At 46.8% G+C, this 12,356-nt stretch overlaps 1 protein-coding gene across 1 annotated transcript in view; it reads right to left on the bottom strand.

Moving 5' to 3' along the window:
* LOC146869167 (uncharacterized) overlaps positions 1-12,356 on the bottom strand; it is a 140,068-nt gene that overhangs the window by 7,603 nt on the left and 120,109 nt on the right. The window contains exon 5 of the mRNA XM_085653441.1: positions 2,565-2,642. Within this exon, the coding sequence (XP_085509567.1) occupies positions 2,565-2,642 (78 nt within the window). The remainder of the gene's footprint in view (positions 1-2,564; positions 2,643-12,356) is intronic.

Consider the following 12,356-nt stretch of genomic DNA (forward strand, 5'->3'; position numbering starts at 1 on the left):
TCCCTGGATGTTTGGAGGGTTTTGAAATTTTATCTGGATAAGACCAAGGATATTCGTAGGTCTGACCAATTATTTGTTAATTATGGATCAGTCAGGACTGGTCTTGCGACCTCTAAGCAGTCCATCTCTCGGTGGATTGTGTCCTGCATACAATTGTGTTATCAAAAGGCTAATAAGACCTTAGGGGGTAAGCCTAAGGCTCATTCCACCAGGGGCAAAGCTGCCACGACGGCTTTGCTGCGTAATGTTCCGATTGCGGAAATCTGCAAGGCGGCCACTTGGAAGTCGGTCCATACCTTTGCTGCGCATTACTGTCTGGACTCGGATGCCAGGGCAGATGCTCAGGTTGGGCAGGCTTCGCTGCGAAATTTGTTCGCACAGTAGTGGTAGTCTCTTGTGTGTTCTCCACCGCCGTTGTTGTGTGGGGATGGGCTTGCCATTCTATTCACTAGATTATGACTATACACAGAGATCCCCTACTACAGAAGGAGTAGTTTCTTTTCTGTAACTCCAGTTCTGTAGTAGGGGTATCTCTGTGATAGTCATAAGCGCCCGCCCTCCTCCCCGGTGGAGAGATATTTATTCATATGAAGAATGCTACAGATCTGGCGTGCTACGCCTTCAAAAAGAACTGAAAGTAGATGGGACCTGCTGGGCATTCTGGGATACTGGGGAAAGTTCTGGAAATCTGGAAAGTTTTCTTAAAGGCACAGTATCCTGTTCTAAGCCACATAATGGCAGCCTATGGGGCTTGTCTGTCCACTCCTTCCTCTCTATCATTCCAGAGGCTTTTGCTGGTAGAGGCAGGGTTTTTTCCTATGTGGAGAAAAACTAGACAGGCAGTGCTGTTTGTGGATGTTGGTGGAATTCTAGTTGAAGTACTGGACAGTATAGCCTGTGGGTATAGGCTGCATTATCTGTCTTTAAATTAAATTCTCTCTTAAAGGTGTATGCAGGTCTGCATGATTTGTCACCTTTTAGAGATTATTTTTTATTGCTCCGGGGTCCACGCACATGGGCGGGACTATTCACTAGATTATGACTATAACAGAGATACCCCTACTACAGAACTGGAGTTACAGAAAAGAAACTACTCCTTATTTCACCCCCAAAGAAATGGATCTCTGTCCTCCAAGCATGCTTGCTTCTGTGACTATGTTATAACCAAGGATCTTTGACTCTAACAACATACCCTACATCAAACTTAATGACTGGATTAATGGTTGAATGGGCTTATCAAGGTTTTCATTAAATTATGTCCAAGACTTTCTACAAAGGTTTAGGGCTGTGATTCTTAACCTGTGGACTGGGAAATCCACGGGGGCTCCATAAGCCTACTCAGAAATGTAAATAATATTAGCAGATTTATAAAGAGTTTATAAATAAGCTAAATTTAAAATTTCACATTTTAAAACATAAATGTAAATGTGTCAGTAATGTGAAATTGGAGGCTAAAAATTTAGTTAGTGTCCTCAAATGCATCCAACAGAATAATCTTTGGGCGATGGCCTCCATTGAACTTAGGCAAGTTCCAAACTTACAATTATAATTAACAAGTCAGATTATTTTATATTTGTTTGTGAATTCAATAAAAAGATTCATTTTGTGTATATTCGATGAATACTTGTTTCTTTATTTTTGTGTATTGCTTTGTGGTTCAAATGGGCTAAATTGCTAAGTCCAGTGTCCCGGGATTCCTATAGTTAATCAGTCGGGGTCCCCGATTACAATGAAGAGTAAGTGGAGGTCCACTAAAATTAAAAGGTTTTGAACTACAGGTTGAGAGAATCTGTAATTTGAGTGCTACTTAGGTTTTGTGCAAATGATTCATTTTCTTACAGGGATATATGATGTATTGATAAGGTTAAAGATCTTTAATAGTCAAGTTAATAAGGCAATAAACGAGGAGAATTAAAGGAAACTAAAAAATGTATTTTCATAGCAAAAACTGTTGACCATTGTTAAACTGTAGAAATATAGCAGCAGGTGCATTAATTTTAAAACAATATACTTTATAGAGAATATCAAGAAATATTTGGCACATGCAAGTTTCAGGGGAATTCATTTATGATGTTTTATGACTCACTGTTGTGGGCACGTACAGACAACACACGCATAAGTACACCTGTGTCTGTGTCTGGTGCCATGCCCATAGTCTCTCGCTGTTATACTAATAACGCATAAGTTAACCATCACTTATGACTGACCAGGTCTTACACGGATGCAATCAAAATCCATAATGTAAACACTCAGGGAAAGTAATACTCATTTGTATGTGTAAGTCCAGAAGTAAGGCCAGCTGTATGTAACATATCAGTGGCAATGCAAGGCTGTCTGTTTGGGGAAGTGCGAGCAGGCTTAATTTCTCAGGGAGTCTATGGTTTTTGTGGCTTACCACGAGGCCGCACGAGACTTCCAAGTCTCAGCGGCCATCTTGGATATGAGGGTTTATAAGCCACACCCTCGCAACCACACCCTGCGAGGCCATCTTACCTCAAGAGAAGAAAGTTCTTCTCCCGAGCGACCCGTGCTGATTCCCAAAGCGCATGGAGATTGCAATTTACCTCATATTCCTGCGTTCCTTTTTTACCCGCTGCATCTTCGCCATCTGTCATGATCATCGCGGCCGATGCCGTCTGGACCTGTGAAACAAAAGAAACAGAAACAACAGCCAGCTAAGTGGCACCGCGGCATATGCAAGCACGTGCGTATGATAACAGGACATAATTACTAATCACTAAACCACATAGCGGATCTGCGCTTGAGTGAGCGCATCCTTTGTGATTTGGCATCCAGAATTTAAATCATGCAACCTCAGGATTGTGATTACTAATTTCGATCATGCAAAACTAACTCATGCAACCTCAGGATTGTGATTACTAATTTCAATCATGCAAAACTAACTCATGCAAACTAAGTATGGTGCGTACCGTGGGGCATATTTTCAAGCACCTATCGCCACTTTTTTTGACGTTGTGATGGCGATACTGTCTTTGCCTTATTTACAATGCAGCGTTAAGCCACCTAATGTGGCATAACGTCGCCTTGTAAATAAGGCATCCTTTCACGCTATACTTATTAAAGGAGGGGGCAATGGGTGTTGCAGTGGCCGTTCCGCTGCAACACCCATTGATTTTTATGCTGCCCCATATTTACAAGAGTGGCGTAAATATGGGGCAGCAACAAAATTAAGACCTGAGATTGTGAAGCACACATAAAAACGCCATGCATTATTGTTTATGTGCAGGAAGGTATCTCTTCTGCACATAAACACTCATTTTAAAAATGACGGGTTGCAACCTCTATGTGTGCTGCAAAATCACCATTTAAGATTGTTTATGTGCAGGAAGGTGTCCCTTCCTGCAGCATTATGGGACGGAGGGGAGGCATCGTCTGGCCAAATAGATAGCCCAAAGTTTGGTGGGAATGTCCAAAAGAAGAGGATTTCTGTTTTTCCTTGTTAAATTTGACTTGAGCTTTGGCTAGCCAGTAAAAGACTGAGGTAAGGCATGTTTTAATCTGTGTGCCCTTCAGCTCATATCCTTTGCTCCAGTAAAAAACAATTGAGTGTTGTCTGCATAGGACAACACCTCTGCTCCCAATTCTTCTGCTAGAAATGGCAAAGGCATAAGATATAAGTTGAAGAGCGTTGGACTTAGGGCCGAGCCTTGGAAAACACCTGTATCCAGCTTCCTTGTGTGAGAAGTTGGCCTGATGTATGATGTCACTAGTTCTAGTGTACACCTTATATCAGTCCAAATACCCTTATGGTGATTGGTTGTAAAGTCAACCTTATAGACCAGCTATCCTAGTGGTAGCATGGACAAGAGCAGTCTTAGGCTAAACTCTGAATGGCATGTGAAGCCAGCTGTGATACCATATATAATCCCTTGAATACCAAATGAAAGGACACCACAACAGATATATATATAAAATAAAGTGTATTTATTCTAGTCAAACCCTCAGCACTCTTTATGAGATTAGAGGTAAGTACAACACAGTCTTATTTAAGCATACATTAAGTCACACAGGTAAGTAATACAGTTAGGCCCCAGGGGCCACGCAAACCATATACTAAGTAAGTGGTATAAGGACCACTGTCACGGAAATAGGGTAGGCCTAGGCCTAGGGAATCGCTGGGGCTACACTATACTACCAAAGGTTAGGAAGTGGAAGGCCCACGGGATTCAGTTGCAGAGTGGAAACACTCACGCGTAATGCGTAAAAGTCACTAGCAATAGTACAGTTTAGAAATAGATAGATTTAGGACACTTCCGGAGTAGCTAGGAAGTCGAGACTGGAAAACTAGACACTAGGATAGTCACTATCCTGATGAGCACCGGAGTACCCAAGTTACCTAGCCCACAGGCTGCGGGTGCATAGGGGTGAAGTTGCGTCGGGTTTCGTCGTCGACTCCTATGGATGCCTGAAGAAAGATGCTGACAGGCAGTCAGTGAAGAGTGTCCGGTGGATCCCAAGGCTGGGATCAAGAAGAGAGGAGACCTGCAAGCAGAAGGGACAGAGTCAAGGTCACTAGCCAGTGACCACGTGGAACCAGGAAGGAACCAGGCGATGTCGTGAAGATTGCAGGTGAAGGTGAAGCTTGTCGCTGCAGCCACGAGGACCAGGAAGCGCAGAGGGCGACCAGGACCAGGAGGCGAGCTGTCCCACGAAGGCTCTTGCTGTCGGCGGCGTCGAAGTTGGACTAGGACTCACCAAGCCTTGGCAAGCGGAACCCACGCAGAACGAAGGACTTGCTTCTGGTGCAGACCAGGAAGGTCTGGGATGCTTCTCTTTTTCAAAGGAGCGGGAGCCAGTCTGGAGGAGCCAAACCAGCGCTGAAGATTACGGGATGCGTCGTCACAAAGGCCACTAGCCAACGGGCAAGCAACCGGACAGACGCGGCAAGCAGGAAAATGCAGAAGGGCCCCACGCAGGACTCGTGGAGTGTGGGGGGCTGGTCTTCGGTGCAGATGGTGCTTGGGGTTGGGGCTTCTCAATCCCCGGTGAACAACTTCGAGGGTGCCTCAGAAGCTGCGCTTGAAGATACTAGCCACTTTTCCCAGGTAGCCTGTCCCACGTCTCTCGTCGCCTCCACGGATCTCAGCTCTGCTGTGGATGTGGATCAGGGTCGGAGAAGTCTGGAAGTCAAGGCTCTGGTCAGGCTCTGCAGTCGGTTCCTCGTAGAACTTGGGCAAAGCAAAGGGTAGTCTCTTGATGGTGCCTGTTTGCACAGGGTAGCCACTCCTTGGCCACAAGGGAGATTCTTCAGTCTTCTTCTTTCGTCGAATGTCGAAGGTCCAGAGTTTCTGTTCAAGTTTGCAGGTTCAGGATAATCTAAAGTCTTGAGGCCCACCTCCCACTCTTATACTAATCTGGGGGGCTGGGATACCTGCTAGGTCACGCCTTATGGGTGGGACCTGGGAGGGGGTGGTTACACCCACTTCCCTTTGTCCAGTTTCGCGCCAGAGCTGGGGCTGGAGTGCCCCAGCGCCGGTTTGAACTGGACTATGCAAGGAACACCTTGTGTGCCCCAGGCATGTCTCATTCCTTTCAGCCCACCCTGCCCCAATACACTAAAGGTTGTCTGGGGAGGTGCTAGCACCTCCCCAAGCAGGAAACCTATTGTCCAGGCCTCCCTGGCTGGGATCACTCCCAGCAGCAGGAGGTCAGACTTGTGTCGTGGCAGCAGCATCCATTTTGTGATGCTGAGGCTTTGGTCAGAGGCTAACAGTAACGTATGATTTCAACATGTCTTTCGCTCTAGAAGGGGGGAATAATATCCTCATGTCCAGAAATGGTATGGGGGTATTATTCCACAGTGTTAGACACCTTACACAACATGTTTCGATAAAGCCAAACCATAGTTACCATAACCGTTTAAGATTATAAGGCACTTTAAGAGTATATGGTAGGCTATATCATAGAACAGCTATAAGGACATGGTTCCGAAAGCTGCAGACAGGCTCAGCTCATGCTAGAGCACCATCTCACATGTTACCAAGCACTCTGCCTCCAGGAATGTTAAGGCCTGCCATAGGAGTGGCTGATAGGTACACATGTGTCTATATATAAGGTAGATATAGATATACTATATCTAAGCAAGGGGTGATTACACGACGTTGACCCAGCTGAGTGATCAGCCAGTTGTGTCTGATTGGAAGGCCAGACCAGGGGTGGCATAATACATGCTGCAGCCCCTGGGAGGCCTAGGGTACACCTATGCCCTGGGTACCTAGGGTACACTGTACAGGGTCCAATAAGGTGATCCTTACCAATTGTGTATGCACCTAGGGTACATGGAGTCCATTTTAAGGAGAGAGCAGACAGCCTGAGACCCTGAATGGCAGGATCTCAGGCCAACTAAGTCGAAAAACCAGCTAGACACTAGGCAAAAAGTTGGGGGTAACCATAGTCAGATATCCACCTTCCTACACCTTGGACTGGCTAATCAGGGATGTAGGAAGGTGGATATCTGACTATGGTTACCCCCAACTTTTTGCCTAGTGTCTAGCTGGTTTTTCGACTTAGTTGGCCTGAGATCCTGCCATTCAGGGTCTCAGGCTGTCTGCTCTCTCCTTAAAATGGACTCCATGTACCCTAGGTACATGGAGGCTGTTCCAGAAAACCGTGGCCAGATCTTCTGCAGCATTTCTGATCCAATTTTCATATTTCATGAGATCGTCATTCCGAATGCCAGATAACTCTATGAGATGTTGCTTTAGCAAACACAAGGAGATGATGGACGGAGCGCTGTAACATTTCAGACGCTCACCCCCAGTCAGAGATGTGGTGTTGAATCCATCATCATTCTTTAGCTAGCTTCGCCACCCCAGTTTGGACCCAGCCATAAGCAAATAAGTCTTGACCCTGTGCCTCATGGGAACGGTCCAGCCCGAACTGCCAAGCCAGGTCTTACCTGGACCGGAAACAAGCATCCTAGGACCGGTTTTGGGGTTTCACCCCTCATCAGCCGGGACAGCTTGACTCCAGTGGCATGGAGAGCACGGGACCCACATCTGGGCATACACTGCCAAATTAGGGCAAACAAAGCAAACACAAGGAGATGATGAACGGAGCGTTAAAACCTTTGACTGGGGGTGAGTGTCTGAAAAGTTTCAGCGCTCCGTCCATTATCTCCTTGTGTTTCAGGTGTTGCTTTAGCACATTCAAGAATTCCTGCAGTTCTATTCTATTAAAAGCTTTCCCATTATGGGTCAGAGCGCTCTGGGAAGGATTATGTATTACTGGTTGTTTCCATGGAAATCTGATTAAGAGGTGACCCGACTAAGACAGTGGCTGCGGATCCATCATCTGTATTAACACATTGAAACAAACTTGATCCACTGTGTACCGCCTTGATGTGTCAGTTTCACCACATACAGGCTAAGATTAAGCAAATTCATCATTTCTTTAAAGACCGGAGCTTCCGCATTGTCTGTTTTGTCTAGATGTTTGCCATGGTTTACGTTACATGACCCTACTGTTCGCTGGGCTACCCCCTTTGGTTTCATGGATTCTTCATTCTGTCATAAACACTGCACTAAGTATCCCATAACTCACATGGCAATAAAAGCTGTTCTGTTTGAGTTAACCAAAGAAACTGCACAACCTTTACAGGAATTGAAACCAAACTTTATCCAAGGACCCATCTTGCGACATCCAGATGTACTTTTCTCTTTTGTATTGGAGGCTGACGCCTCCCATTTCATGATGGGGGGAGTTCTTTCCCAAAGACAGCCCAAGACCGGGCAGCTACACCCACTAGCCTACTACTGCCGGAAATTCACACAGTGTAAAGTGAATTACAGTATTATGGACAAAGAGCTACTAGCATGCATTCGAGGCATGGCATCATTATCTGATGGGAGCTTGCCATACAATAAAGATCTACTTGGATTACCGCAATCTACAGTTTTTAAAGTCCACCAGAGCACTTACACCACCAAAACCATGTTGGTCGTTATTTTTCTCCGACTTCCATTTACTGATTAAATATTAACCTGGTCCTTAAAATTGTATATCGGATGCTCTCTTGCAGATCTGAACCACCAAGTGGTGATGTCAAAAAATAGAGTAAATGAGCCTCCGTTAATATTATCAGGGACCAAGTCCAAAGAATACACCGCGGTTCTTGTGACACCTTCTGACAATTTCCTCAAAACCCTTAAAACTCATCTACAGGCCATAGATACCCAAGCGTGGGTGCAAGAAGATCCTGAAAACAGAACCCAAGAAGGAGAATTGTTGCATCAGCGCAAGGCGTTGTATATACCCAGCGATACCGTACAACAACAGGTTTTGTAACTCAACCTTCGGAGGTGACATGGACATTTATAAAACAATAACAACTACAGAGTGTCATTTGTCATGGCCTACTTTATGTCACAATGTAAAACAGTATGTGGAGACGTGCCGCATCTGCGCACAAGGGAAGGCAGACAACAAAAAGCCAGGGTGCAGGACTTGGCCTTTTTGGCTAAAGTTCCCTAAACGTTTTGCTTTTCCCCTAGACCGTTTTCCTGCCATAGAGTTGCCAATTTAGATGCTTTGGGTACTGTGCCACTGCAAATCAGTGTCAAAGTACAAGTGTTCCCTGTGTAAAGTGTAATGGTAATTGGTTGGCCATGATTGCTAGGTTTGCCTTACTAGTAAAGTCCCTAGTGATGTGCGCTGTGTGTGCAAGGGCTAGTAATGCAAAGTTGAGCAGAGAAGGGAACTCAGGCCTGCAGTGTAGGGCCTGAGCGCAGTTTGCTAAGTTAGCATGCTGTCCTGACAAGTGCAACCACTTGTCAGGCCTAACTTTCCCTTTTGCATACACAAGGGGCACCCCTGCAGTAGGTCCTGGGTAACCCCTGGGCGGGGTGCAGTGTAAGTTAAAGGCAGAACATGTACTGAGGTGTGTGTTATGTTCTGACAGTGAAACGCCCCCCATTTCGTTTTCACTGGTGAAAGGCCATTCTGCCCATTGGATAGAATGGGGGAGGCTGGGTATTGTGTTTTGGTAGCCTAGTTTCCTATCAGTTTAAAATGGAGAGGTGAAGTTTAGTATGTATGAACTCACGGTGTCATAACACATCTTTCTATGAAAGTGGTTTTGTCACTGTGTGTTCAGAAGCCACTCTTTCAGAAAGTGGCTGAGTTTTGTGCTTTAAGCATTTTTGTGTGTCTGCTGAATGTGGATTGACTGTCTGGATCTGAGAGGTGAGAGGAGCTGGGGGAGGTCTTGACCCAGGGAGGGGTTGAGATGGCACCAGGCTGCCCTGCATCTGGAGAGTAGGGGGAGGAGAAGCCCAGGAGGTGAAAAGGCCTGGGCTGGTGCTATAAACCAATTGACCCATCTCCAGCTGAGTGAGTAAGGATCCAGACCCCCAGTATCAAAGGGAGGAAGGTGACACTGAGAGGGAGACACCCAGAACTGATTTAGGGAGGGGCCAGGGTCCCCTGAGCACAAAGAACTTCAAAGACATGAAGGGATATAATGAATATGCTACTTACCAGTATGCATATGTTCTTGGCATGTAGGGCTGCTGACATTCATATCTGTGCATAGATCGCCGCCTAGTGTTGGGTCCGGATGTTTGCACGTTGTTGTCCTGGAAGAGTCTTCGAAGTATCCTGGGATAGGTGACTCCTCCCCTGGACTACAGTGTGCATGGGCATCCTCTCCATCCTCAGATTGTTTTTCGTCATTGTGGCAGTGATGGAGTAGATACAGAAAGTGATGACCATGCTTTACAGTAATTCTGAGAGCTGCAGCTGCTACAGGCGCCGGGGAGGAGGGAGGGCGATATGAATGTCAGCAGCCCTACATGCCAAGTACAGATGCATACTGGTAAGTAGCATATTCAGTTCGAGGCATGTGGGCTGCTGAATTCATATCTGTGCATAGAATACATAGCAGTGCCCTCTATTAGCGGCGGCTACCAGTGCCAGCTGCAGCGGTCTGAAAAAGAGTTTTGAGAACAGCCTGTCCTACAGCTGCCTGCTGTTTTGATTGTACATCTACACAATAGTGTTTGGTAAATGTATGTGTAGGGGACCAGGTGGCTGCTCTACATATATCATGCAAAGGAATGTTTCCTAGGAAAGCCATGGAGGCCCCTAACTTACGTGTTGAGTGGGCTCGTGGGGGAATCGTTAAAGTGCGTTTAGCCTTTTGATAGCAAATTTGGATACATTTAACGATCCATCTGGCTATACCTGCTTTGGAGATAGCGTTACCTTTGTGGTGTGGGGCAAAGGCAACGAAAAGTTGTTGTGTTTTCCTAAAGGGTTTGGTCCTGTCGATATAATACATGAGGGCCCTTTTTACATCTAGGGTATGGAGTGCCCTTTCAGCGACAGTCTGTGGGTTTTGAAAGAAAACCGGCAGTTCAATAGTCTGATTCATGTGGAACTGCGATACCACCTTGGGCATGAACTTGGGGTTGGTACGTAGTACGACCATGTTGGCGTGAACTTGTATAAATGGCTCTTGGACGGTCAGTGCCTGGACTTCACTAACTCTTCGTAAAGAAGTTATCGCTACTAGGAAAGCTACTTTCCAGGTAAGGAATTGAATCTCGCATGAGTGTAGAGGTTCAAAGGGTGGACCCATCAGGCGTGTGAGGACCAAGTTGAGGTTCCACATTGGAGCCGGTGGGTGGCTTGGAGGAATGACTCGTTTGAGTCCTTCCAAGAATGCTTTGATGGCAGGCACTCTGAATAGAGAGAGGTGCTGCCTGGTCTGTAGATAGGCTGATATTGCGGTCAAATGGACACGTATAGAGGTGTACGCCAGATTGCATCGGTAGAGGTGTAATAGGTAACAAATAATGTTTTGGATGGATGCGTCTAGCGGGTTGATGTCATTATTATTGCAATAAATGACGAACCTCTTCCATTTGGCTGCATAGCAAGCTCTGGTAGTGGGTCTCCTGGCCTCCTTAATGATGTCCATACAGTCAGGTGGCAGGTTGAGGTAGCCAAACTCTAGGACTTCAGGAGCCAGATTGCCAGGTTCAGCTGTTGCGGATCTGGGTGCTGAACCTCTCCATGGTTCTGCGTCAAATGCTCGGGTTTGACCCGCAGCCGTTGATGCGGCACCACGGAAAGTTCGAGAAAGGTGGTGTACCACGGCTGGCGTGCCCACGTTGGAGCAACCAGGATGAGTGTCAGTGAGTGTTGTCTGAGTTTGCGTGCCACCAGCGGTATTAGTGGTGCTGGGGGAAAAGCGTACGCAAATCTGCCGGACCAGTTCATCCATATCGCATTGCCCTGCGACTGCGGATGTGGGAACCTGGTGGCAAAGCTTTGGCATTTTGCGTTTTCGCTTGTGGCGAATAGGTCTATCTCTGGATGACCCCACTGCTGGAAGTACGGTTGGAGTACTGATGGGTGTAACTCCCACTCGTGCATTTGGTGGCTGTGTCTGCTGAGCAGATCCGCCATCTGGTTGTCCTTGCCGGGGAGGTGTTCTGCCATGAGGAACATGTTCCTCTGAATGGCCCACTTCCACATGCTCTGAGCCAGATGAGACAACTGTGGAGAGTGTGTTCCTCCCTGCTTTTGTATGTAGTACATGGCAGTTATGTTGTCCGTCCGGATCAACACGGCTTTGTTGCACAAGTGTACTTTGAACGCTTTCATTGCGAGGAAGATCGCCATCAATTCCAGAATGTTGATGTGCATCTTCCTTTGTTGTGTTGTCCATAGTCCCTGCACTGTGTAGTTGAGTACATGAGCTCCCCATCCTTGGAGAGACGCGTCCGCTGTCAGTATTATTTGTGGAACAGGCTCTTGGAACGGTCGGCCCTTGCAAAGGTTTTGTGGATTCCACCAATGCAGAGAGTGGTATGCCCGACCGCTCACCAACACTAGGTCTTTCAACTGTCCTTGAGCCTGATTCCACTGACGTGCTAAGCACTCCTGGAGCGGGCGCATATGTAGTCTCGCGTGTGGGACTATGAAAATGCAGGAGGCCATCATGCCTATCAACTGCATGAACACTCGCGCGGGCAGGGAGTGTTGTGGTTTGAACTTGGAAATCAGCATCTGTATGCTGTTGAGTCTCACTAAATTTGGCTGAGCTGTGGCCGCCAGAGTGTCTATGGTCGCACCTAGGTACTGTTGTACGTGTGCGGGCTGGAGATGGGACTTTGGGTAATTTAGTGAGAACCCCAAACTGTGAAGGAGGTGAATGGTGCGGGACATGTGGCTGGCACATTGTTGGGCTGACTTTGCTTGAATGAGCCAGTCGTCCAGGTAAGGGTAGACGTGTATGTGCTGCCTCCGCAGATGTGCCGCTACGGTAGCTAGGCACTTTGTGAAAACCCTGGGTGCTGTTGTCACGCCGAAGGGAAGGACTTTGAACT

This window comes from Triturus cristatus, chromosome 1_1 (assembly GCF_964204655.1).
Source record: "Triturus cristatus chromosome 1_1, aTriCri1.1, whole genome shotgun sequence".
In the NCBI taxonomy this organism is placed as follows: domain Eukaryota; kingdom Metazoa; phylum Chordata; class Amphibia; order Caudata; family Salamandridae; genus Triturus; species Triturus cristatus.